Genomic DNA, 27811 nt, shown 5'->3' with positions numbered 1-27811 from the left:
TTATTTATTTGTTTCTTCATTTGATTTGATTTTTTTTTATTTTCTCATCAAAATTTGGTCTTGATTTTACGAGAGAATATTTTTTTCTTATTTTTTAAATCTTTATTTTTCTATAAATAAGAGAAAACATTTGATTTCAATTTTAGAAATACTAAAATTGCTTGTAGTCGGTAGAAAATGAAGCTCACTATCTGTTATTTTTGTTTCTTGCCGTTTCTATCTGACTATCTTTTGAAGTCGTGAGTCGAAAATATTTGTATGTGAAAAGCATAAAAGGTATTTTTACAGTTTTACTATATTCATAATATAATTAAATTGATAAAGATAAGCACTTAATCTCTCATCTTTGGTGGGTTAAATAATCGATCGGCCAGAAAATTGAAATAATGACAGGTAATTGATATAGTCGAACTGTTTGGATTTTTTCATTAAAATATCTTATTGGTGGTTAGAATTCATGTGTAAATTGAAATACATTATGAGATTTAAAAATATTAAGCTACTAAATTAAAAGTCTAAACTTGATAGGAATTGGTCAAATTTGTTGTTTAGATTTGACATTAATTTTATCCATTTTACTATGCCACATGATTTTCAGGTTGTCACTTAGACATCCATAATTCAATCGTAAGTTATGATGTATTTATAGGAATTTTTTCTCTAAATGGGAGACACAATTAAATGATACTGGCTTCTAGACTGGCCGCCAAGTGCACTTCCCAATTTATCCTAGTGACCGATGAAAAACTTTCATGAGGTCAAACCGATCATCCTAAAAATAGTCAATAAAGTTAACTAAAATTATCATTTTTTTTATTTCCAATTAGCTTTGTTTTTTAATTTTTAATATGGGCAAATTAATTTTTTTGTTGTTTTTAATATATTATTGATTAAATTAAAGGTTTATAGATTATTATTTAAACTTCGGTAAATCTTTTTTAAATGAAAAAAATCATAAACAATTGATGCATTGTTCAAAAGAAAGAATGATGAAATTCGAGCATCTCAATCAAATCCAGCTATATATATTGATCATTTGAATTTTGAAAGTCGCCCTACTAAATCTTTAAGAATTGAATTCAATGAGAAATTTGACATTCAATCATTAGAGCATAATCCAGGATTATGACCGCATATATGGGAGTACCCCATTGAAAAGTATGTTGAAGTTAGAAGAGCATATATTAAAGCTGATTCATATCAATATATGCTTCCAAAGTATCTGAAGTCTGGAAAAAAAAGCATCCTTGTAGTTTTCAGGTATCGTGATTTAAGTTATTCCCATTTTGGTTGGAATATTCTCTTACTGTAGATACTACATTTTGTTTACCATGTTATCTATTCCATACTTAAGATGGACTTTCTGGATTAGATGCATTTACTATTATTGGATTTTATTCATGGAAAAAGGTAAGAGATGGGAAAAATTTGTACATTTTAGCACATATTGGAAAAGATCTCACTTCACCTCACTGAAATGCTGAGAAAGCATGTGAAAATCTCATGAACCAACAAATACATATTGTACAAAGTTTTGAGAAGTTCACATCTCAAGTAGTTGTGAAAATAAACTTCGTTTGAAAGCTTCAATTGAGGCGACTAGGTGGCTTGCATTTTAAGGATGTTCTTTTAGAGGTAATGATGAGTCCATTATATCAAACAATCATGGAAATTTTTTAGAACTATTGAGTTTCATAACCTCTTACAATGATAAATAGCATAAGTTTTGGATAAAGCTCCACGAAATACATCATATACATCACCATCAACACAAAAACAAATTATGCAAGTCTTGGCCGCTAAAGTCGAGAATGTCATTCGCGAAGAAATTAGTGATGTAAAATTTTGTATCATGGTTGATGAAACTCGAGATGAATCTAAAAAGAAACAAATGTCAATTGTCTTAAGATTTGTTGACAAAGATGGCTATGTGCAAGAGCGCTTCTTTGGAGTTGTTCATGTTAAAAACATCATTGCATCAACATTGAAAGAATGTATCTTTTCTATCCTATCTCATCATACTCTTGATGTTCAAAATATTTGAGGGCAAGGTTATAATGGTGCAAGCAACATGCGTGGTGAATGGAATGCATTGCAAACTTTAATTTTAGGTGAATGCCCTTATGCTTACTATGTTCATTGTTTTGCACATCGTTTGCAATTGGCACTAGTTGCTGCGTCGAAGGAAGTTATCCTTGTCCATCATTTTTTACCAAGTTAAGCTATATTATCAATGTTGTTAGTGCCTCAAGTAAGCGTAATGACCAATTAAAAGCCGCTCATGCCTCAAATATTGTTCATTTACTTAATATTAATGAACTTGAAAGTAGGAAAGAACTTAATCAAATTAGTTATTTACAAAAGGCAGGTGATACTCATTAGAGTTCTTATTTGAAATCTATATCTAGTTTGATAAAGAAGTTTAGTTTAACATGTGAAGTTTTATTGGATATCATTGAGGATAGAACTACGACTGCTCAATGTGGAGATGTTGACGCAACTTATGAGGTGCTAACTTCTTTTGAATTTGTTTTTATTTTGCATCTAATGAGGAAGATTTTGGAAATTTCTAATTTGCTTTGTCAAACTTTGCAACTTCAGTCTCAAGATATTTTGAATGCAATGCATCTTATTTCATCTACTACGTTGCTCATTCAAAAATTGAGAGATGATGGATGGGATGAATTGGTTGCGAATTTAAAATATTTTTGTCAAGTAGTTAGTATACCTATACCGGATTTCAATGCTCAATATATTACAAGAAGAGGAAGGGTTTACCATCAACAAGATGAAATTACAGTAGATCATCATTACAGAGTTGATATTTTTAATGTAGTGATAGATTCTTAATTGCAAGAATTAAACAGCAAATTCACAACACAGTGGAGTTGATTATTCTTAGCTCAGCATTAGATCTAAGGGAGATGCACATTTCATTCAGAATTGATGATATTTATAGATTGGTACAAAAGTTTTACCCTAAAGATTTTGTAGAACATGAGACGCTACAATTAAGAAGTCAATTTGAGCATTTTGATCATGTGCGACAACTTCTTGATTTTAGAACATTGACAACTATTTTTGATTTATGTCAATGGTTGGTGAAAACTAGAAATTCAGAAATCTATCCACTTTTGTTTGGAGTCGTAACACTTATTCTCACACTTCTAGTTTCTACGGCTACTACAGAGCGATCTTTTTCTGCTATAAATATAGTCAAGACTACGTTTCATAATAAGATGGAAGATGAATTTCTTAATGTTTGTTTACTAGTGTATATTAAGAAGCAAATTGCTAAAAAAAATAGTATAGATTCACTTATAGATGATCTTCGTGATATGTAAGAGAGACATTCTAAATTTTAATAGATTTATCTTTCTCACGTTTGTAGATTGGTTAAAAAAATTTACCCTAAAGATTTTGTATAACATGAGATGTTGGATGAGAACCCGGAGTTGAAGGTTGCTCGAGAAGGTCGGAAAATGAGTTCGGATGAGCTCTATTCTAGATGACCGAAATCACCCAAACGAGCGGAGCCGGAGCGGAACACCCGGATGAAAACTCAACTTGAAGTTAACTGTGGTCCGGGCGCTCAGACCAGGTTGGCTTAGACGGGGGTGCCTTGGCGAGGCGCCTCTGTGTGAAGGCAGTCTGACACCCGGAGCTGTTTCAGGCACCCGGACCAGATAAAATGTTATCTTTCGGCCATTGCGTAGCCGTTACGACGCAAATAAACTTTTATCCACACCAAAGCGCCTGGAGCCCTTCCAGGTGCCTGGACCGTGCCACATCAGCAACAGTCAGTTTCGACCAGTGGGTTATATAAATAGAGCCATGGTCTTCTTCTTTTAGAATAACACACTCTGTACTTCATGTTGGGACCTTGACGGTGCTAGAGAGGGGGGAGGGAGGGGCGAATAGCGTCTCACCCAAAACTTTGCTTCCTAAATGGTTAGTGTGTAATACAAGACAAACACTAACAAAAAGAAGGCAAACCTAACACGTTTAACGTAGTTCGGAGATGAAACTCCTACTCCACGACTGTCCGTAAGGTAGACGATCTCGATTCGTAGGTAGATGACTCACCGAAAAACCTTTGGCTAGCTCGAGTAGCTCCTTGTGGGTGGAGAAACCTTGCCACAAACTCGCATAAGCTCTTAATCACTCAAAAAGACCTTGGAGACTCTAATAGGGGTTAACCATTTCTATTTTCGGTAACCTTGGCCAAGCACCCCGAGCTCTATTTAATAGAGCTTGGGAGGGAACACCTAGCTGTGTTTCCTGCCACCAGTCGACTGGTAAAACCACCAGTCGACTGGTACTAAGTGGAATTCGACCGTTACAGACCAACGGCTCGATACCAGTCGACTGGTAAAAGTATCAGTCGACTGCTACAATACTGTTATAGTAATTGCTACAGTAAAACCCTAAACCTATAATTTTTACCTTGAGTGCAATCTCTCATGCACTCATTTTTGCCCGCACAACCTAGACCTAGCCTTCTAGCCTCCTCCACCAGTCTCGCGTCCCTCGGATGTCTCCCCATCCTTCATGACTTACCTTTTGGAGCTTCCTTCGACCTTGTTCTTGTTGTGGGGTCTTCCTTTGCCAAGAGACCGCGCCTTCGGGACTTTATCCATTTCTAAGTCACACTTGGACTTACGTTACCAAGACTATATGCTTGGACTTACACCGCCAAGACTCACTCTCGGACTTTCCTCCTTTGCCAAGATCACAGTTGGATTCTCCTTGTTGTACCTGTATCCTGTACACTCATAATGCATATCAAATACAACAATAAACCTAACTTAAACTTTTACGCGAACATCAAAACTTAGGGTACCCAGATTGCTCCAACACTTCAATTTCATTCCGTTTTTCATTTCCAAGCAATATTTTTGTGTACGAGGCTTCTTCGCCTCTGACATTTTGCTCGAGAAGGAGATTGTCTTACTGAGATGACTTTCCTTGGAGTAGCAATCCTCTGATTGTCAGTCAAGTAAATATTTACTTGTCTCATACTTATTTTGATTCTTTATTCTTTTAAGTGTGTGATTGTTAAGCCCGATTGTTTGAGAAAGGTATTATTTGTTTTAAGTTGTGCAGGATAATTCACCCCCCTCTTGCCTATCGCAAGGGACCCACAAGTGGTATTAGAGCCTAACCGCTTCAAAAGGATTAACCGTCGATCGAAGCACAGAAGATAATTGTCGGACCAAGCATCTACCTGCCTCAGTTCAAGGGGAGTTCGCAATTTAGAAAAAGAAATGAAAGTATTCTTCAAAACAGACTTTAAATTATTAATAATAATGAAGTATGATTTTGTAACACCGAAGAATCAGCAAGGGAACAACAAAGAATAACATCAATGGATGAAAAAGGAGCAAGCAGACTTCATGGCAAACGACAAGGTAGAATTCCATCTGCTGAGCGTTTTACCGTCACAAGAAGTCAACCAAATCGGAGCTTATGAGTCAGCCAAAGAGCTTTGGGATAAATTCTTGAAACTACATGAAGGGACCTCGAAGGCAAAACTCGCGAGACAAGACCTGCTCTAGAACCAGATCAGCAACCTCCGGTTAGAAGAAGACAAAGCCGTCTCACACCTCAACTCGAGAATCAAAGAACTCATCACCAGACTCACTAATCGCTGAGAAAAGGTAACTAACCGAGATTCGTTAAGGTACACACATAACGCTTTTCCTAGAACTCCTGAATGGGCAACCCTAGTAGATGCATATTTCATCTCTAAGGACTTAGAGGTAAGCAATTTAGAAGAATTGGTCTCTACTTTTGAAATTCATGAGCCAAGATATGCAGATCTGAAGAAGGAGTTAAAACACAACATTACCTTAAAGGTAAAAATAGATGAACTAGATTCCAAGACATCCCTTGACGATGATGAAACAACATTTCTGGTAAGGAAGTTCAAAAAAAAATTTAAAGCTAATAATTTCAATCAAGTGTAAGCCAAGAAAATGAGAAGAAAGGTAAGATGCTATCAATACATTGAAGAAGGGCACGTCAAAGATAACTACCAAAAATTAAAGAACAAGGAGAAGGAGAAGAAGCCGACCCATATAAAGTACAGAAGGAGAAGCAACGTTAGAAAAAGCAACTCTACAGGGGGAGCATCATATAATAAGATCAACAAGGTAAGTCGGGTACGATCTCTACCTCTTGATAAGTTATTTAAATTTATAAAAATATTGTCGAAAAATTCTTGAAAATTAGAAATTAAAAATGGAAAATTTAAAAAGGAAAGAAATTAAAATTAACCTTAGCAACATTTTGTCAATTAAAAGATTTTGATAAGATAAAAATTGAAAATAAAAAATTGAAAGTAGAAATAAAAAATTTGAAGAATTTTACATACTCACATGTTCAATAAGTTAGAAATTATAATGAACTAAATTGATATTTTAGATATCATAAGAGTCAAATTAGAAAATTTTCACTAAAATATGTTTAAAAAAATTTCTAATTAATCCAATAGAAAAGAACGTTACAAAATCATATTTGAATTAAATTTTTATACATATGTACTTTTAAATTAATTTAATTTTTGTTATTTGCTTAGAATTATTTAAATAATTTCTTTTTGTATAATTTCTATTTGAAATTAATTATATATTAACTTTTTCAAAAAATATGATTCCATTTTTATCTGTAAAAAAAAATTAATATTTTTTAATTGCTGTTTTAATAAAAATTATATTCTTCATTTAAAAAATATTTTTCAATGTTACTTTTTATAAACTTTATTTTTATGTCAAAATTTATCATATTCTATATCCAAAGAAATATTTTTGATTTTTTTTACCATCATTGAATTTTCTATGAATTATTTATCTAAATACTAATTTTTAACATTAAAAATTCTTAAAGATTGAATTTTTAAAATTTTATTTTTTTATAAAAATACTGCTCTATTACATGCTTATAAGACAAATTTTCATGATTTTTTTAGTTTAAAAACTATTTTAAAGTAATTTTTAAAGAAAATGTGTCTTTATGTATAAATGAATTTATTATTGCTTAAATTAATTTTAATTTTTCGTGAAAATTTTATTTCTGCTTTGGATATGTCTGTTTAACTATTATAAATTTTTTTAGAATTTTTCCAGGACTAAAAATATTTTTGAAAGTCATTTTTTCCCAAAAATAGTTTATAAATTGTAAAAATTCATATTTTTTAAATTTAAAGTTCATGATTTTTGTATGATAGCCACTGTATTTTTATTCCTTATATCCTATTTTGAATTTACTTCAACTTATTTTAATATCATATCCTTATTTTTAATGTGATCAAGGAGGAGAGAGAGAGGGAACTTAGAGGTTAAGTCTAGGGGGAGGACACATATTTTTAATTGCAAAATTTATACTTGTTACCTTACTGTTATTTGTTTTTGTTTTACCCTAACTTAACTTGGTTTGCTCACATCAAATATGAAGAGATTGTAGGTAACTCATGATAGTTTTGATGTGATCAACCAAGTTAAGTTAGATCCTATTGATATCTTATATCTAAATGTGTAGGAACTTAGGAGCACAGGAAGTCGAGCGAAAGACGCAACTAGCGAGTAAGATGACACGGGAAAGAGTTGATGGGCTTGGTGCGTCCAAAGGACGAGGAGCTGCGGAAGAGTATGCCGGCCGACAAGAAGGAAGTGTGCGACGTTTCGGGGAGACGAGAAGCCAGAGCGGAAGGTAGAAAAATGGGTTTGGGTGAGTCATATTCAAGATGATCGAAATCATCTAAACGAGTAGAGCCAGAGTGGAAGACCCGGACGAAAAGTTAATCTGAAGTTGACTGTGGTCTGGGCGCCTGGAGCTACTCCGAGCACCCAGACCGGGTTGGTTCAGCCAAGGGAGCCTTGGCAAGGCGCCCCTGTGTGAAGGATGTCCCGGCGCCCTTTTGCGAAAGCGGTTCGGGCACTCGGATCTGTTCTAACCACTCAGACCAGATAAAATGTTATCTTTTGGCCATTGCGTAGTCGTTACGACGCAGTAGACTTTTTTCCACACCTAGATGTCCGGAGCCCTTCCAGGCGCCTGGACCATGTCACGTTATCAACGTTCAGTTTCGACCAATGAGCTATAAATAAAGTCCTTGTCTTCTTCTTTCATAATAACACACTTTGTACTTCAAATTTCATTACATTTTTCATTTCCGAGCAATATTTTCCTATACGAGACTTCTCCGCCTATGACATTTTGTTCGAGAAGTAGATTGTCTTACTGAGTTGACTTTCTTTGAAATAGCAATCATCTGATTCCCAACCAAGTAAATTTTTACTTGTCTCGTACTTATTTTGATTATTTATTATTTTAAGTGTGCAATTGTTAAGCTCGATTGTTTGAAAAAAGTATTATTTGTTTTAAGTTGTATAGGGCAATTCACCCCCCCCCCCCTCTTGCCGGCCGCAAGGGACTCATACTTCACACTTAACAACACATATCAAATACGACAAATAACCTGACTTAAATTTTTGTCTAAACATCAAACCCTAGGGTCACACTTATTACTCTAATAATATCTGTTTTTTTTATGCTTGACAATCTATTTAAGTTAGAAAAACATATAATGTAATAACATGCAAATAAATATGTAATTTACTCATGCATATATCATGGAACCTAATCCTAAGCTCCCCTTGAGCTAGATTTTTTAACAAAGATATCTAGGTTTTCCACTTAAACTTAATTTACATAAAAAAGAACTGCAACAATATTCTAATTATTAAACTCTTTAACTTTTAATGACCAAATTATCATATATTAATCCCCATAAGATTACATATATGTATATCATCCTTTTGGTAATTTCCTATTCCTAAAAACAATTTTAGACTATATCAATCAACTATCATAGTCCCTAGTCGACTGTCTTATCGAAATAATTTCACAGTACCATTCTGCATTTGATGAATAATATCATCAGTCGATTGATCTATGATAACAGTCAACTAGTACAAATTTCAATCCCAAATATATTTCTGAATTTAATTTCAAAAATATGTCAAAAATTTCACAGATCCTATGTGAGAGAAGAGTAGAGAAAGTTATATAAAGATATGGGATGAAATATTGGGTTCCCTCGTGCCAATGAGAGAAGAAAAGTCATTTTTTGAGAGTAAAACCAATGAGTAAGTGGACAGATACAGAATCACTAAAAGAAGAAAAAGATTTAAAATATTGATGAAAAAGGAAAAAAATATGAGACAGGGTATATATTTTTGAAAGATCAAATGAGTTCATTAGAACTTAAAAAAATAGCACATAATTAAAATAATAATTACAAAACAACCTGAAATAAATAAAATTAAAATAATTTAGGATTAAAAGTGGACATTTTCTTTTAAAAATGAATAAAAATAATGGTCCCATTAAAATTAAGAGCCTAGGTAGATATAGATCGTAATGGTCTATATCTTCAACCGGCACGGACTCCTTTTGACTTTTACCATCCGTCTTGGTATCTAACTGACCTGGTGGGGCCCCGTGTAAACGATTTTTGGTGGAAAAAAAAATCTCAATTTGGAATGTTATATTTAAGAATCCAATTTACGGCACAAATATGCCTCGATTTAATTACCGTTTGAAGCATTTTTACAGCTTTTTCATACCTGTAAACGACCAAAATTCTTAATCCATTAACGCATTCCCATTGAAGACGTAAGAATTAAATGATTTCCTGATCAAGGAGGCCTAATACGTTAGTACTTTTGATATTTCAGAATCTCTTTAAAAGTAAAAGTGCATCTTAATATTTAAAATCATCAAAAGGTTATTTTTTTTACCAAATTAATTGATTTAACCTAAACTTTGTTAGAAATTCCAGAGCATGATTCTGTTTTTTTTTTTTTTGGGTCAGAAACCGCTTCCAATATTCTATTAAAATATTCAATTTTCTATTTTTGAACCCCTGAACCTCCTTCCCCTAAAACTTCAACCCTTCGTTCCAACGAACGATGCACTGGCTTTACCGCATCAGAGCAAGCCGTTTCTATTTAAATTCATCCTCCGCAAGAGAAATCGAATCCATCAGAAGAAAAGAACACATAGCGAGGTTTTGGACGAGTTGATCATGTCTTTGCCGTCGAGTTTGACGATTAGCGAGGCTTCGCCGGAGTGGCTGAACAAAGGGGACAACTCATGGCAGCTGACGGCGGCGGCGATGGTGGGGTTGCAGTCGGTGCCGGGGTTGGTGATCCTCTACGGTAGCATCGTGAAGAAGAAGTGGGCGGTGAACTCGGCCTTCATGGCGCTCTATGCCTTTTCGGCGGTGCTCGTGTGTTGGTGCCTGTGGGGCTTCAGCATGGCCTTCGGGGAGGAGATGTTGCCCTTCTGGGGCCGCCCCAGCGCGGTTGCGCTGGATCAGGCACAGCTCCTAGCTCCGGGTTTTGCTGGGATGTACCCGGCCGCCACGCTCGTCTTCTTCCAGTTCGTGTTTGCGGCCATCACCCCCATCCTGATCGCCGGCTCGTTGCTCGGCCGGATGAATTTTAAGGCATGGATGCTCTTCGTGCCACTCTGGCTCACCTTCTCCTACACCGTCGGCGCTTTCAGTCTTTGGAGCCCAAATGGCTTCCTCTTCAAGGCCGGCGTCATGGATTTCGCCGGCGGTTACGTCATCCACCTCTCGTCCGGCGTAGCAGGACTCACCGCCGCCTACTGGGTACATATCTGAATTCATGATTTCATATAATTGATTAGTTCGTTATTTGATTGATCGATGAATGCATTTAGGTCGGGCCGAGAATTGGCAAGGACAAGGAGAGGTTTCCGCCCAATAACATTTTGTTGACCCTCGCCGGCGCCGGATTGCTTTGGATGGGTTGGACAGGGTTCAACGGCGGCGCGCCGTACTCGGCCAACATCGACGCCTCGATCGCCATTTTGAACACGCATCTCTGCACGGCGACCAGTCTGCTCATGTGGCTCTGCCTCGACATGTTCGTGTTCACCAAGCCCTCCGTCATCGGCGCTGTCCAAGGCATGATCACCGGGCTCGTCTGCATCACCCCTGCCGCCGGTAACTGTCACATCCTTCTCTGTTTTCAAGCACACATTTCTCTGATTAATCAATTAATGGTGAGTGAATTGGTGAATAGGACTGGTTCAACCTTGGGCGGCCATCCTAATGGGTCTGCTCTCCGGTAGCATCCCATGGTTCACCATGATGATCCTCCACAAGCGCACCCCCTTCCTCAGAACGATCGACGACACCCTCGCCGTCTTCCACACCCACGGAGTCGCCGGAAGCCTCGGCGGCATCCTCACCGGCGTGCTGTCCGAGCCGCGCCTCAACCGCCTCTTCTTCGGAGACGACCCCAGGTACGTCAGCCTCGCGTACGCCATCAAGGACGGCCGTGCCTCCGCCGGGTTCCGCCAGGTCGGCATGCAGCTCGCCGGCATCGCCTTTGTCCTAGCCGTCAACGTGGTGGTCACCAGCGTCATCTGCCTGCTGATCAGGCTGTTGGTGCCGCTGCGGCTGACCGAGGAGAAGATGCTGGTGGGCGACGACGCCATCCACGGGGAGGACGCGTACGCGGTGTGGGCGGACGGCGAGACCTACGATAAGTCGGTACACGGGTTGGAGTACTTTGCGGCGAAAAGCGCCGACTGCGAAATGGCGTGAGGTGGATTGGACCTTGCTTAATTTGTTCTGGCGACAAGTTTAATCGGATGCACTCTGCAAATCCTTATCATCTGTTTAAGTTTAACTAAACAAATATTTTTTATATTAATTTGTTCTGGCGACAAGTTTAATCGGATGCACTCTGCAAATCCTTATCATCTGTTTAAGTTTAACTAAACAAATATTTTTTATATTAATTTGCATCGTAAATATTAGTTGTTCATCTGGTGGTGGAGTTTGGATCATGCAATTGACTACGTTAGACCTGATGACGATTAATTAAGCTAGTCATTTGTTGGCCAATTCAATAGCGACTAATATCAAATCACGTTTCAAAATTATAAAATTAAGTACCCACTTCCTCAAATCAATTCAACTGACAAAAATCAATGACTGATTTTATTATCAGTCAAATTGATTTCTTTCTATGTGTTTCAAAAAATTTATTAATCGATTTCGATCAAAATTAATTGATGGATCAAGAGATTTTCGAAATGACATGAAATCAATTTTTATGTATTCGTCTAGTTCTCCTGATTATAAAAATATTATAATACATCAATTTGATCAAATATATCGAGAGCAGTAATTTTTAAAATACAAATGTGTCCGAAAAATTAATTTATGGTTTTTAATATATTTGATTAAATTAATATTTGAATATATATATATATATCATCCTGTCCGAGCGCTGAGTCGATGGACACTGGGGACGTGACACTCTTCGCTATCTTCGACTGGTGATGTAGATCTCCGGCGAACTTGCAAAGAAGCCGAGCCGGGAGGGGTTTTCCGGCGACGACCCTCCGACGCTCAAGTCAAGCAGTGAGGAAGAAGAAGAGCAAGGCAACACTATTGTGGCTACAGTGATGAGAATCGCCTACCTCCGTCGAAGTCTGGGGGTCCTTATATAGGACCCTGGGGAGGCGCGAGCACGCTTCTCGATGAGTGTGCGCTTCCCCAAACATACCTCAGTAGGGTTGTGTCAGAAAAGCATGCCTGACGCCATTCCGCAATCGTCCGAGCATATCCCTGATGTGACGGTGGAAACTTCACCTGTACGATCCTCTGTCCGCTCTGGCCGCCGACCATGCTGTTTGTCGGCGGTAGGTGTCTCGAGGATGATGTTACCAACTGTCCTTTTTATCCCTTTGCGCTCTTCCCTGTTCCTGGGCCGAGCGGACCAGCCACTCGGCGCTCATGGCCTCAGGGAATGCGCATACCTCGGCCCGGGCGGAGAAGCCTTGCTCATGTGCTCAGATGGGATTGCGCCTTATTATCCTGTGACTCGTCTGAGCGGCCTGTTCGCTCGGCCCAGAGACTCTTTTACCTTGAGCATCGGAAACCTGACCTGGTCGGGCTATCTTTCGTCCGGCCTGGGAACCTCCCGGCCGGATGCTCGGTCGTCTCGCCAGTCCGCTCGGCATGACCTCTGTCCGCCCGGCACGACCTTGGGGTTGACCCTCTTGACCATTGACCTCCACGTGTCGTTGACCTCCCGCCAACGAGGGTCCCCCTTCCTTACCACCGGATCACATGCCTTCCCCTCAAGTCTAGTCGAAGGAGGCGCTAAGTCCGACTGACTGGACTATGAGTTTGGCCGAGCGACAGCCATCCTGGCACCTCCGAAAGTGTACCTCCGCTCGGCCATTATGGGGTCGAATAGCGCCGGTCGACTAATTGCCGAGGGCTGCCCAACTGGCCCATGATGATGTCCGCGGGATCTTCTCGGAATGCGTGCAAATCTCCCCCATTATGGTTGAGCACGCGGGTTCTGCCTCGTGATGGGGCTCATTAAATGCCTTCCTCTGACCGAGTGCCACGTGGCGCTGTTGACATCATCGGACGCCCGCCGCCTTACGCCCGATGCGACGTTCACCGGTTTGAAATGGACGGTTGGATGCGGGCCTCGGGTTATGTGACCTGCATCCGACGACTCGGGCAGGTCGAGCCCATCCTTATAAAGCTCTCATCGCCTTCTTCCGCCGCATTTTCGCCTTCGCGTGCTTAGCAGCTTTCCCTGCGCTCCTTGCTCCAGTGACCTCGTCCTTCGGCACTCTGGCGACCCTTTGCCCTGTTCTTTCGATCCTCATCTTTTCTATAAGGTTTTTTGCCTTTCTCTCTTCGGTTCTGTGTTTTCTTTGCCTCGTTCTCGTCTTTTGGTTACTGTTCCGTTCATCTCCCTCAAGCCTTTGTATTTTCTCCCGATTCCTGCCTCCTCCACTGTTTCGGCGATGGCTAGCTCTTCCCAGCCCGCGGACCTTGCTCTCGGCCCATGGTATACTACCATGGAGTCGCGGTTCGATAGGCGTGATGCCGAGAGCCTGATTAACGCTTTTGACATCCCTTCCGATTTCGAATTGATTTTACCTTCGCCTTCCACTCGGCCACACAACCCTCCGCGCGACACTATCTGTTTTTTCCGCGAACAATTTACAGCCGGTCTGCGGTTTCCTTTTCATCCCTTCATCGCCGAAGTTTGCAATTTCTTCGGCATTCCGCTCGCCCAGTTGGTTCCCAACACTTTTCGCCTTCTGTGCGGAGTTGTGGTATTATTTAAGATACACAACATTCCCCTCCGCCCGGAAGTCTTCTATTATTTCTACTATCCCAAGCAGTCCGAGCCGGGCACTTATCTGTTTCAAGCTCGGCCCGACTTAGTGTTTTTTGATAAACTGCCCTCTTCCAACAAACATTGGAAAGAGAACTTCTTCTTTCTTCGTATTCCCGGGGGCTCCCTTTCCGTACTAAATGGCAGGTCGGACCGCCCACTTCTCCCGAGCTGAAGAAGTATAAAACCTGACCGGACTACCTTCAAGCAGCGAATATGCTAGCCGGTCTGAAGCTCGATATCAACAAGCTCCTACCTGAAGGAGTGATGTATATATTCGGTTTGAGTCCGAGCCGAACCCCCCTCCCGAGCAACTTCGGTAAAAACTTTACTTGTGCATTTGCCTTGAGTTCTAACTGATTTTATTCTCTTTTCCTTGTAGCGAACGTCATAATGGAGTCTGTGCTACTTGGGATCTTGAAGAGAAAAGCGGTTGCGCTCGAGGCGGCAGCGGCCAAGGAAATGGAGCAGTTGGGCATTGCTCCGGTCGGCTCTCACGAGAGTGAGAGCGAGATAAATGCATGAGAGTCGGCCGCTCAGGCTTCACCTGTGGATGCGGCTGGCGATGCAACTTCTAGCAAGGAACCAACCGTTCGGGAGGAAGACTCCGATCCGGAGGACGAGCTCCCGCTCGACAGGAAAAGACGGCGTGTTGAGATGCCTCTCCGTTCGGCCACCTCCACAGTGCAAGCGTCCGAGCGGATGGACACTGCATCTCCTCGCGACAAAGCGCCATCGGTCGAGGCGCTCTCCTCCGACTAGACCCCGTCTCAACTGGATCCGCCTGCGAACCCCCTCGAAGCGGTGCCTGTCTGCTCTCTTCCTCCTGCACCCCGCCGAGTCCGCCGCTCGGGTATTCTGTCCACAATGTCCAGCCCGCCTCCGATCCCTCAGTGTCCGCTTACACGACTCTGGGTCGGCGCCGCACTATTAGGGCCCCTGCACCTCCCTACTGAGGCGTTTATGGCAGAGTCAGATCAGCCGAGGGCTCCTGAACACATGATCACTATCAAGGGGCCCCTTGCTGAGATGTGGGCGGACGCCGGGGCCCGTGTCGTTGTGATGCAGGTCGGCAAACTGGCTGACAGCCACATGCAGCAGGCCACAGGGGTAAGCTTCACTCTTGTTCTTTTATGTAGTCTTCCCGGTCGTCATTTTAACACCCTTGCATACATCAGAGATGGGTTGAAGAGATCGCTGTCGCCAACCGTTTGGCTATGGTGGAGGAGGAGCCGAAGAGGCTGAAGAGTCCGAGCAGCCCGTCTTCTTCTCAAGGCCCTTCATATGCCGAGCTGTAGAAGGAGTTCGCAAAGACCAAAGACTTGCTGGAGGCCGAGCGGAAGAAGACGGCCGACCAGGCCTACATGCTGGCCCAATACGAGAAGCAGGTCAAGACCTTTGACCGGAAGATAGAACTCACCACCACTCGGAAAAATACTGCTATCGCCGACCTGGAAGCGAAGAACGTGGAGGCCCGCGCCCTGGAACAGCGGGTAAAAGAGTTGGCGGATCTACTGGACCACGAGAAGAAGGGTCGTTCGGTCGAGGTGGCGGCTCTCAGGGACGATTTGAAGGCCCTGCAAGAAGCTCTCAACGCTTCCCGCGCCGCCTTCAAGGAGTACCAGGAGGCGGAGCCAGGCCGTGTCGCCACCTTGAGGCAGAAGTACATCCGTTCGAAGGAATTTGCTGAAAAGGTCTGCGACCGGATGGTTATTGCCTTCGAGCTGGCCATCACCGCCACGGGGGACTATCTGAAGTCCAAGGGTCAGCTCCCTGAGTCCGTGGTCATCCCTGCTACGGAGCATGCGGCGCTTCTCACCACCATTCCGAAGCATGTTTTCAATTATCTAGAATAAAGTGTTTTCTGCAATCCTCCCGATCGGCTAACTTATAACTGTAATTTTGGAATGCCAATTTTTGCTCTGTTATCTTGAATGAATTATCTTGAATGAAGTGTTTCTTGTAACTGCACGTCTCGGTTGAACGACCTTCATTCCGCATAGAACTTCTGTTAGTTTTTCGTTGAAGTGTTTTTCTCAACTGCGCCGCTCAGTCGAACGACCTTTCATTTCGTTAGCTTTTCGCTGGTCGGCGCTAATAGGCGCACGCCATTATTTTATTCTTGTCCTTAGGATCAAGGCCAGTTGATCATCGGCCCTAGATGCTGGGCCTCAGTCTATCTGTGCGACGCTATCCCGTACGGGGGGTTTATAGTTGCCGGTTTGACTCTAGAGTTTAACGTCGCCGCTCGACGGTGTTCCGACCGGGGGGTTTATAGTCGTCGGTTCGACTCTAGAGTTTAACGTCGCCGCTCGACGGTGTTCCGACCGGGGGGTTTATAGTCATCGGTTCGACTCTAGAGTTTAACGTCGCCGCTCGACGGTCTTCCGACCGGGGGCTTTATAGTCGTCGGTTCGACTCTAGAGTTTAACGTCGCCGCTCGATGGTCTTCAAGCCGGGGGGTTTATAGTCGTCGGTTCGACTCTAGAGTTTAACGTCGCCGCTCGACGGTCTTCAAGCCGGGGGGTTTATAGTCGTCGGTCCGACTCTAGAGTTTAACGTCGCCGCTCGACGGTCTTCAAGCCGGGGGGTTTATAGTCGTCGGTCCGACTCTAGAGTTTAACGTCGCCGTTCGACGGTCTTCAAGCCGGGGGTCGCCGGTCCGACTCTAGAGTTTAATGTCGCCGCTTGACGGTCTTCAGGGAATTTTGCTGTTCGGCAACGAATGCTCATATCCTTTGTATTTTTCAATTTTTACTCCTGCAGGCAAAGGATACAGACGAACAAGGCATACAGGAGATAAATTACACCGGCGCACCTTTTACCCTGCTCGGTATGGCTGGAGATGGTTTGCTCTCCACGGTCGTTCTAGCCGTCGTCCGTCCTCATCTTCCAGATATTATGCACCCGATCGGAGCTTCTCAACGACTCTGAAGGACCCCGCCCAGGGAGCTGCCATCTTACTCACATTGCCGACTGGCTTCACCTTCTTCCATACTAGGTCGCTGACCTGGAATGCTCTGGGAATTACACGCCTGTTGTAATTCTGCTTCATTCTTTGCAGGTACGCTATCAGCCGGACGACTGCTTTAGCTCGTGCTTCGTCGACTAGGTCCAACTCCAGCTGTTTCCGCTCGGCGTTGGCCCCATCGTAGTTCTGGATCCGATCGGACTCGACTCCGATCTCGACTAGGACGACCGCCTCGCCCCCATATACCAAGTGAAACGGTGTTACCCCCGTTCCCTCTTTTGGGGTTGTGCGAATGACCCATAGCACGCCGGGCAACTCGTCCACCCAGCTTCCTCCCATGTGATCAGGCGATTACTGAGCGAGAAGTAAAAAATGAGTGCCGACCGAGCGATGAATGTGGGACAAAGCGACGAGTGAGACACAAGTAACGAGTGTAAGACAGAACGACGACCGAGACGCGGACGACCAAGGTAGGACAAAACGACGAGTGACTCGCAAACTATAAATGTCAATCAGGCTATGAGTGTCGAATAGAATGGCAATCGACCCAGAATTAGATCGAACATCTGAACGATACCCGTGTGATAGGACGACTACCGAGTGGGTCGGAAGACGATGGGCGAGCGATGTCAAGCGCGCGACCGAGAAAATACCGATCAAGCGACAGTAACTCACGACCTGGCAATAAAGAGAATTATGGACGAGCAAAGCCATGATCGTGACCGAGCGAGTGTCGACCGAGCGACAGTAAATCACGACCTGGCAATAAAGAGAATGATGAACGAGCAAAGCCATGATCGTGACTGAGCGATAATAAATCGTGACCGGGCAATCGAAAAATGTCGCTCCGGAAATAGAGAGAATGCCTACCGAGCAAAATAAGAATGGGTGAGCGGTGTCGAGTGCACAACCGAGAAAGCCTTTAAGTGATAAGCTGATCGGCATAAAGCGAGTAGCCGAGTGGTACCAATGAGTGTTCGAGCAAACGACCAAGTAACATCGATGAGCGAAAACGCGAACTGAGAGTGCCGGGCAGGGCGGCAAGTGAACAGTAAGTGTCGATCGAGCAACAACGGTGAGCGAAAACGCGAACTGAGAGTGTCAGGCAGGGCGGCAGGTGAACAGTAAGTGCTGACCGAGCAACAGCGGTGAGCGAAATGCAAATGATGAGTGTCGGGCATAGCGACAGGTGAACAGTAAGTGTGATGAGTGTCGGGTAGAGCGGCGAGTGAAGTGAGTGGGATGAGTGCCAGGTAGAGCTGCGGGTGAGCGATGAGCACCGACCTGGAAGGTCGTTGGGCGTGAGAGTATGCTCACTTATAACTCGCACTGGGGCGAGAGTCTGGGACCCGACCTGTCGGTCGTTGGACGTGAGAGCATGCTCACTTATAACTCGCACTGGGCAAGAGTCTGGGACCTGACCTGTCGGTCATTGGCGTGAGAGCATGCTCACTTATAACTCACACTGAGGCGAGAGTCTGGAGGCGTGAGTGCATTCTCACTTATAACTCGCACTGGGGCGAGAGTCTGGAGGCGTGAGTGCATTCTCACTTATAACTCGCACTGGGGCGAGAGTCTGGGACCCGACCTGCCGGTCGTTGAGCGTGAGAGCATGCTCACTTATAACTCGCATTGAGGCGAGAGTCTGGGAGCATGAGAGCATGCTCACTTATAACTCGCACTGGGCGAGAGTCTGGGAGCATGAGAGCATGCTCACTTATAACTCGCACTGGGCGAGAGTCTGGGACCCGACCTGCTGGTCGTTGGGCGTGAGAGCATGCTCACTTATAACTCGCACTGAGGCGAGAGTCTGGAGGCGTGAGAGCATGCTCACTTATCACTCGCACTGAGGCGAGAGTCTGGAGGCATGAGAGCATGCTCACTTATAACTCGCATTGGGGCGAGAGTCTGGGACACCGACCTGGACGGTCGTTAGACGTGAGAGCATGCTCACTTATAACTCGCACTGGGGCGAGAGTTTAGGACCCGACCAGGAGGTGTTCTGGAGGCCTGATAGGAAATGATCTGAAAGCCTGACCAGGAAATGATCTGAAAGCCTGACCAGAGAATACTCTGGAGGCCTGACCAAGAAATGCTCTAGAGGCCTGACCAGGAAATGTTCTAGAGACCTGATCAGGAAAAGTTCTGGAGGCCTGACCAAGAAGCAATCTGAAGGCCTGACCAAGAAACCATATGAATGTCTGACCAAGAAGCATTCTAGAAGCCTACTCAGGAATTGATCTGGAGGTCTAACCCAGACTTGATCTGGAGGTCTGACCAAGACTTGATCTGGAGACCTGACCAGGAATTAGTCTGGAAGCTCAACAGAGAGTTGGTCTAGAAGCTCGACCGAGAGATCGTTAGCGATACTCCGATCCGAGACCGGTGGTGATACTCTGGTCCGAGACCAGTGGCGATAACTCGACCCCGACCTGGAGAGGATAAGCCTTGAAATCCATAGAAACGGAGCTCTTAACAATATGAGAGGACAGAACCTTTATCATACCTGATGGCGAAGTGATGTCAACCGGCTGGCTCGAATCCCAAATGCCCGTACAGCTAGTAAGAGAAATAGTGTCGATCCCTTAACTCCCAAATGTCCGCGGAGTCAGGGAGAAGAATAATCTGAGCCCCTACCGTCAAAGGAAGTGAAGCCCATAGCCATATAAGGGAGCAAAGTCCGTAACCATAGAAGCAGAGCACCGCGGGTGAAGGGATCAGAGCCTGTAGACGTAAAAAACACGCCAAACAGGTAGAGAATACAGAGCACATAGTAATAATAGAGTGAAGTGCCTATAGTAGTAAAAGAATGCAGAACCCCATGGTGAAGGGTGCAAAGCCTGTAGCAGTAAGAGGATGCAGACCCTCATGGTGAAGGGTGCAGAGCCTGTAGCAGTAAGAGGATACAGAGCCTCCTGGTGAAGGGTGCAGAGCCTGTAGCACACCTGATCGAGGAGCTGGGCCCTTGGCCCCTGATTGGAGAGTAAGGCCCCCTAGCCTGTAATCAAAGAGTGAGGCTCCTAGATCCTGATCGGGAAGTCATACTGCGAGTTAATGATTGGGGAGTTGTGTCCCTAGTGTAAGAGCGGGGAGCTGTGTCCCTAGTGTATGAGTGGGGAGCTGGGCCCCTAGTGTTCGATTAAAAATCGAAGGCCCTAGTCTTTGATCAAGTACTAGGATCTTACTCTCTTATGAGGGAGCTATAGCAACTCCTGTAACCGTAAAAAGGGAGCAAAGCTGGTAACGTACCTGATCGGGGAGCCGTGCCAACCGGCTAAGGGTTTGTCTTGGTCCCTTGACTCCCGAATACCTGTGGAGTCAGGGAAAAAATATAATGGAAAAACTAACCTATCGACCAACTAAAACTCCACTCGATCTCTCAACTCCCGAATACCCGTGGAGTGAGGGTAGAAGATAATATGCCTGTCAGGATCCTCCAAGACTATGATAATGGCATAGAACCTCCCGACGTTGTCCATCTTCACATTCCAGAACAGGTGAAGGAGATTCTCATAGATGGCGCCAAATTTGCTCCCGTTTGGAAGCTGAGTCAGACGGACCTCGAGTGAGGGGGATGATGTTGGTGCGGGAAACATCCGACGATCGAACCCAAGTTTTGATAATGGCAAAGGGTTCAAAGTTAAGTCTTGTTGTTATCTAAAATGTTGAATGAGTGTTTCAGGAAAGTCCTAACTGCGGTTAGGCAGGTGAAAACCCTAGGGAGTGGTAACCCTAGGTCCTAGGGGGTGGTAACCCTAGGTAGAGAAAAGTCCTAGCTGCGGTTAGGCAAAGGGAAAACCCTAGGGGGTGGTAACCCTAGGTCATAAGGGGTGGTAACCCTATGCGGAAAGTCTTGGCAGGTCGATGGCTTCAGGCAAAAGTCCTAGGGGGTGGTAACCCTAGGTGGAAAGTCCTGGTGTCGCGAACCAGGTGAAAGACTGGACTAGCCGGAAGCGGATGTCCAGAGAAAGTCCGGAAGCGTCGAGTGTTGAGGTCCAACGATCCGGAGGATCGCACCGACAACATGTAAATCTCACGAGTGGAGTAGGTGAGGACGCTGCTCCCGTAGAGGAACAGAGGCGTCAGTCGACCTAGGGTTTCCTGGTTGAAACCCAAGTCGACTTTGACAATCCGAGACTGCCTATACTTCATTTATCATATTTATTGTGCTAACTTTGTGTTGCAGGTAGTGTTTGGGACTAACGTATCTTGCAGTGCAAAGGAGCAACCTAAAGCCCTGGATGAACAGTTTTAGCCCTTCATGGAGCTTGAGGCGCCCTGCAAGGTCGAGCCGGGCGAGAAGTCATGGCGCCTATGAACAAGAGAAGGCGCCTGAAAATGCTGGAAGGCGCCTGAACTGTGATTAGATTCACCGCCGCTCCTCATCTCCGCTCCGACTCGCCTACTCAAGGCGCCTTGGGTGGCATTCAAGGCGCCTTGAACACTATTTATAAGGGGGTTCGACCAGCAGCTTTGTTTAACGAACTCCAAGCAATCCTTACGCTACAAGCTGCTCTAGAAACTCTCAGAAGTGCTGTTATAAGTCCCCGACAACCCGGAGCTTCAGATTCTGCTTCTTTATTGTTGTCGGTATAATTTGTTTTAGTTCTTTCAATTGTAATATCTTATTGTACATTTTACGAGCTTATAGTTGTTTTCCACGGAAAGTGATCAAGGATCGCGGGCCTTCGAGTAGGAGTCGCCTTAGGCTCCGAACGAAGTAAAATCTCTCGTGTCTCTCTGTGTGTGTTCGTTCTTTATTCCGCTGCGTGTTTTAATTACTCCGATAGTTTTGCGATTCGAAAAACGAATTAGCCGCGAGCGCTATTCACCCCCCCTCTAGCACGTCTCGATCCAACAGATGAGATGTTGACCGAATCGCGGCGTCCCGGAGGGGGGTGTGCTGAGATGACTTCTATGTTGACCAAGTCGTCGGAAGTCCTCTGGTCAACGTTACCTGCAGCCAGCGATCGGGTCCCCCCGGTCCCTGGTACCCCGAGGCTCGAGGCGGATCCAACGAATACATAAATAACATGCTAATAATATAATAATAAAATGAATGAGGGGCAAGTACAGAAAACGTATCCTGGCCAAAGGGGACGCCCTCAGATGTGACGCTGGTTGAGTTGTCGTGACCCGAAAAAGCAGATGACTCTGATCAGGCTAGAGAGCTGGATCTGACGATAAGAAGCCGAACGCGGCACGGAACCGGAAGACGAGTTACAGGCCGAGATAAAACACCGGCTCGCAGGCCGGGACACGAAATCAGAGTACATACTGGGAAACGAGATCGGCACACAAACCGAGAAACGAGATGAGCACGCAGGCCGGGACACGAGATCGACACGTAGACCGGGAAACGAGATCAACACGCATGCCGGGACATGAGATCGGCATGCAGGCCGGGGCACGAGATCGACACGCAGTGTCACGCCCCAGAGGAGTCTCTGTCAGACAAAAATCCGGCAACATCTCCCCTGTACCGGTGACAATATGAAGTAATAAATACACATAACACATCTATATAACCATCAGCCTACATGGCTGGGATAAAAATAGAAACAACACAACCACGCAGTTTAATATACACAGCCTACCTGGCTGGACATAAGGGAATAAAACAACCACGCAGTTAATATTTAGCCCACACGGCTATATCAGAAACACAGCGGAAAAAAAATGAAGAGAAAACCCACAATCCACAAGTAAAGTTTACTAGCTAATTAGGCTTACACAACCACAAGATCACGAAAGCAAAACACCATGAATCAAACTCCAAACACAGACCAGTTGATACAATATTAAAACTGTTGTATACTAAAAATACAAGTAAAGCGGAGATAAAACCGATATAACGCAGGACACAGGACTGGCAGTCGACATCTCTCCAAGCATCCGTGACTCATCTACCTGTTACCTGGCGAAAGAAAAATCATTTTATGGGGTGGTGAGTATTTGAACTCTGCATGTAAGAGAAAGATATTGCATGAACATAAAATACAATTAGAAAGTGAGCCAAGAGTATACAGTCTCATAAAGGAAATAGCAGATACTTAAATAGAATCATAATAAATGTTTATACCTGAAACCATATCCTAAGCTAGATATAGAAGTTCAAAGGTAGTACTAATCTGCTATAGTACTGCTCATAACTACAAAGGAAATATGTAAGGTATATACAAACTTTCAATAGGTAAGTCAGTCTAAACACCCACAACAGACATATATATATCTCAACATATATAAGCATATCAGCATAAGTCAGCAATAGTAGCATAAACTAGCAACAACAGCATGAGTAAGCAATAACAGCATATGCAAACAGCAGTAGCCAAAGCAAGTATAATAACAGTGTATGTACGGATGGTTACCCCGCCCACCTCTCTGCACCACGACCCCTGTATAGTCGAGAGGCCGGATCGATGACAACTGTACCACCCAAAGGTCGCCACTCTCTCGAGTGACCGGATGGACAGGTGTTGAGTAGCTAACTAGCTACACAGCGAAGGGGGTCCCTGCTGCTCACAACTCCAGCTACCACCAACTGCAAGTGGCCGAGTGCGGTATGACAGGACAAGCGACATCAACTGTAGCTACCACTTTGTCGAGTGGCCGAGGATGTGGCCCTGGTCAATGACTCTCTTGACCACAAGGGAGAATTGATCGTTGACATGTTTGCCATGATATGATGCACAAAATGCAACAGTCATCATATATATCTATATAAACAAGAATCAGGTATGCTACAGGAAGCCAACATGCTCAATACAAAACATAACTAAACAACAATCAAAATATGCAAAACATGGTATATAGTATCTGCTAAATATCATAGATGACAACAAGAGACTGTATGGATATAGAAATGAATTACTCAAAGGTTTGAGTAGAAGTATCAAGCGCAAGTAAATAAGAGTGGAGTCAAGATAAAACAGTCCTTATCTAAACATAGCTCATGCATTAAGTTCAAAGAACTAAAGAGACAAAGTAAGAAGTACCCGCCTTTATCTGCTGTAACGCCCGAAAATTCTCAAATAAATTTTAGAAATATTCTATTATTTTTCTGAAATTTTAGAATATTTTTATGGAACTTTTTGAGTAGTAGAAGTGGCAAAATTAAATAAAAACGTAAAATAGCGTAAGCGGGAATTGGACCCGAAACCTATTAGACCCTACGATTTATAGATGACCTTAGTAACCAGGGGGGCCCAGCAGGGGTGTGCTGAAAGAAGAGGAGAGAAATTATATTTATGATCGAGTTGGGTTGTATTAATCACTTAATATAAATAGGGAATTTAAGTGGGAGTTTATTATTTCGGATCGACAACTCTCCCTCAAACCCTCACCCGACGCCGCCCTCCCTCTTCCTCACCTCTCGGCACACCAAGCCCCCAAGGGACCTAGGGTTCTATCCCTAGGGTCGTAGGAGCACCTTCCGGCGACGACTTCGATACGAGGACGCTCCTCTCCGCGAGAAGAACGCGTAGACGCAAGAAGATCGCCGAAGAGATCTTCTTCTCCGGAAATCTAGCAATCAGAATTGTAAGAAACCTAGCGTAGGAAGTAAGTAACCCCTCACCTGCAGTATAAGTAGCTAATCGTATGTTTCTATATTCTTAGTTCTGCCATATGCAGAGTTAGAGCACACCAAGTGCTTGACAAAATGACTAGTACAGTTATATGCTATAGTGAGCATTTTAATAGCTCAGTTAAATGTCATAGAAGCATTTTAAATATCATACTTAGTCTTGCTTCAATTTATATGAGACTACGGTCCAATGGGTGAACTCCCATAATCGCCTCTAGGTTCAGATAACCTACCTTTAGGTTCAGATAACCTAGTAAGAGCAAGATAAGATAAATCAGCTTATGAATCAGTATTTTACTTTATCAGTGGCACTGTGCTGGACTCTTAGTTGTCCTTGGGTTGGGCTCCCACAGTCGTCCCTAGGTTTAGATAACCTAGTAAACCCTACTAGATTCGGGACTAGCTACCTCGGGTCTAGTTAGGGATGCACGCATAGCAAGTACAGTTGTCGGGCCCAACAACAGCATGATTAATATTTTTATCTATTATGAAAATAGTTTTCAAAACTTCACAAATCAGTTATGTGAATACAGTACAGTTTCAGCATTAACCTAACATTAATTTTAGCTTAGCTTATGTATCAGTTTAGTTTTCTTGTTGATATAACAAATAGTTTATGTTTAGTAGTTGATTGCCATGACTTATATGTCAATATGCCATGTTTTAGTATTTTAGTATGATTCTCATCATGTATATCAGCATAGCATCTTTTAAAAGCATGATTTCATCGAATGCATGTTTTGTGAGGTAGATGATTCTTACTAAGCTCTCAAGCTTATAGTTTCCTTTTCCTTATACTACAGATAAAGGTAAAGGGAAGATGGATTAGCGGAGGCTGGAGGGCAATGCGTCAAGATGTGTATGAGAAGGACTTGGAATAAAGACTCTTGGGGACTAGCAAATTTAAGAATTAGACTTCTTATAACCTTATCGTTCTGCACTTTTAGGGTGTTTAAGTATCATGAATTGTGAAGGTATACACTACGCCATGCTTAGACTCCTCGTTGTCTTGATAATAGATAGTAAAATGTGAGTAATGTCATGCCTAGTAGTAATGTTTATGCTTTTAGTGGTTTTCTGAAAGTTCTGTATGAGTTCGGGTGGAATTTCTGTAAAATTAGAAACCCAATTGATCAGCCGATCGATTGAGGAGTCCTCAATCGATCAGCCGATCGATTGGAAGAAATCCCCGCGTACAGAACGTTACTGAATCGATCAGCCGATCAATTGAGGAGTCCTCAATCGATCAGCCGATCGATCGAGAGTAACACCCCGCGAACAGAAGGTTGCTGAATCGATCAGCTGATCGATTGAGGAGTCCTCGATCGATTAGCCGATCGATTGAGTCGCGACCTGCGCGTACAGAGAGCTGCTGAATCGATCAACTGATCGATCGGTCAGACTGGATCGATCAGCCAATCGATTCAGATGGTTCTTCCGTGCACAGAAGCACGTTGAATCGATCCGTGGATCGATTGACATGTTTCAATCGATTGAGCCTCGACCTCAATCGATTGGGGAAGCCTGATTTCGGCTGGAAACCTCTGATTTTAGTTCCTTGACCATATGGAGAGTTTAGATTCCATTCTTTAGTATATGTACAACAATGAAAAGATATTTTGAACATAAGTTACAGATTTTAATAGTCATTAGCAAAGTGAGATTTTAATTAGTTCAGTTTTCCGCACACAATAGTTAGACAATGTAACCCCCCGCCTTACAACTTAGTCATTAGAAGACATGTCGTTACATCTACCGATCGTGATAAATAATCTCACGTCGATACGCTCATCTCAAATCAACATCCTACAAATCACATAGCATGCACAGTATAGCTAAGATTTATCATAAACCAAATAGTTAATCATAATCCTAATCCGATTAAGAATCTACATTTTAATCCCATTTAATGCTCCAACATTTCTTTCACAACTAATCTTCTTATGAATTAATCCAATTCAATTAGTTAACGATTCTAGTTAACATACTCTAATTATCCAATCAAGACATGAAACTGACAATCCAACTAATCCATTAGCTCTTATCACTATAATTGATTATCCTACCAATAAAAATGAGCTAACAATCCAACTATTGATCATACACATGCTACTATCAATCATGAACATGGATAACCAATAAATCAAAATAATCTTCTGTTAATACACCCAATGATCCAAAACAAATCTATCATGATCAATTGTCAACCACCCCAACCTGATAACAAAACTCCATTTATAAATTCCCAATCAATCCGAGGTTATCAATGAGATGTAGATTAATTAACTAATTAATCAGGTTTAGTTCGTTACCTAAATCAAACATCGAGCTTCCTCTACGGTGGCACCCATGATGATCAGCTGGGATACCCATCAGGACTAGCTGTTGGTGAAGCTACTGTGGCCCGAGCAAGGCTGCAAAAACCCATGGCCAAAGCAAGGCTTGTGTTCACAACTTCCTCTCCGGCTGGAACCTAGGTCCAGCAGCTGTGGAGACCAGCGAAGATGAGATCGACGGTGGCGTTTTGACATCAAGGCATGAGGGGGGAAGGAGCAACCGGCTGGACGTTCACCCCCAACCTAGGGTTCGGCTGACGCCGGGATGAGCAACACCGTCACAATCGAGTGCTGAGGTGGCTGTGGTGCTCGTGTGAGGGCAAGGGAAGGAGAGAGTCCGGCGGAGGAGGAGAGACCGGCGGATGAAGAGCGGCGATCGGATGAGGGCGAACCACGGCAGCGGCGATCTCTCGTGCTGAGGGCAGGCGGCGATTGGGTGAGGAAACCGCGAGGAGGTGCTCGTGTAAGGAGGAGAAGCCAGTGGCCGTGGCTCGGCGGCTGTGGCCCAACGGAGAAGAGAGGTCGACGTTGGGTTTGGGGAGATGAGGGTCGCCAGAGGGAGAGGCTCGAGAGAGGTGAGGATATCGGCGGTGGTTTTGGCGCAAAATGGGATCGGCCGCGTGAGTGAGGGGACGGCGCATTACTTAGGTTTAATAATCGA

The 27811-nt window shown here is 43.6% G+C and overlaps 1 protein-coding gene and 1 long non-coding RNA gene across 2 annotated transcripts; one reads left to right on the top strand and one right to left on the bottom strand.

Annotated features, from left to right (window-relative positions):
* Window positions 1-9933: 9933 nt before the first annotated feature.
* Window positions 9934-11703, top strand: LOC121998524 (ammonium transporter 2 member 5-like). The gene is made up of 3 exons (XM_042553517.1): window positions 9934-10681; window positions 10753-11038; window positions 11118-11703. Exons 1-3 carry the CDS (start codon window positions 10091-10093, stop codon window positions 11642-11644), a joined length of 1404 nt encoding a protein of 467 aa, XP_042409451.1. The 5' UTR covers window positions 9934-10090; the 3' UTR covers window positions 11645-11703.
* An 11211-nt stretch (window positions 11704-22914) lies between these two features.
* Window positions 22915-27811, bottom strand: LOC121978663. Its single transcript, XR_006111135.1, has 2 exons — window positions 27127-27811; window positions 22915-23143 (listed from the first exon to the last, which is right to left on the bottom strand). It is a non-coding gene; the product is annotated as an uncharacterized LOC121978663 (long non-coding RNA).

Source organism: Zingiber officinale, chromosome 1B, assembly GCF_018446385.1.
Source record: "Zingiber officinale cultivar Zhangliang chromosome 1B, Zo_v1.1, whole genome shotgun sequence".
Classification (NCBI taxonomy): Eukaryota; Viridiplantae; Streptophyta; class Magnoliopsida; order Zingiberales; family Zingiberaceae; genus Zingiber; species Zingiber officinale.
The sequence above is the reverse complement of the archived record's forward strand: the minus strand, read 5'-3'. Positions and strand labels throughout refer to the sequence as shown.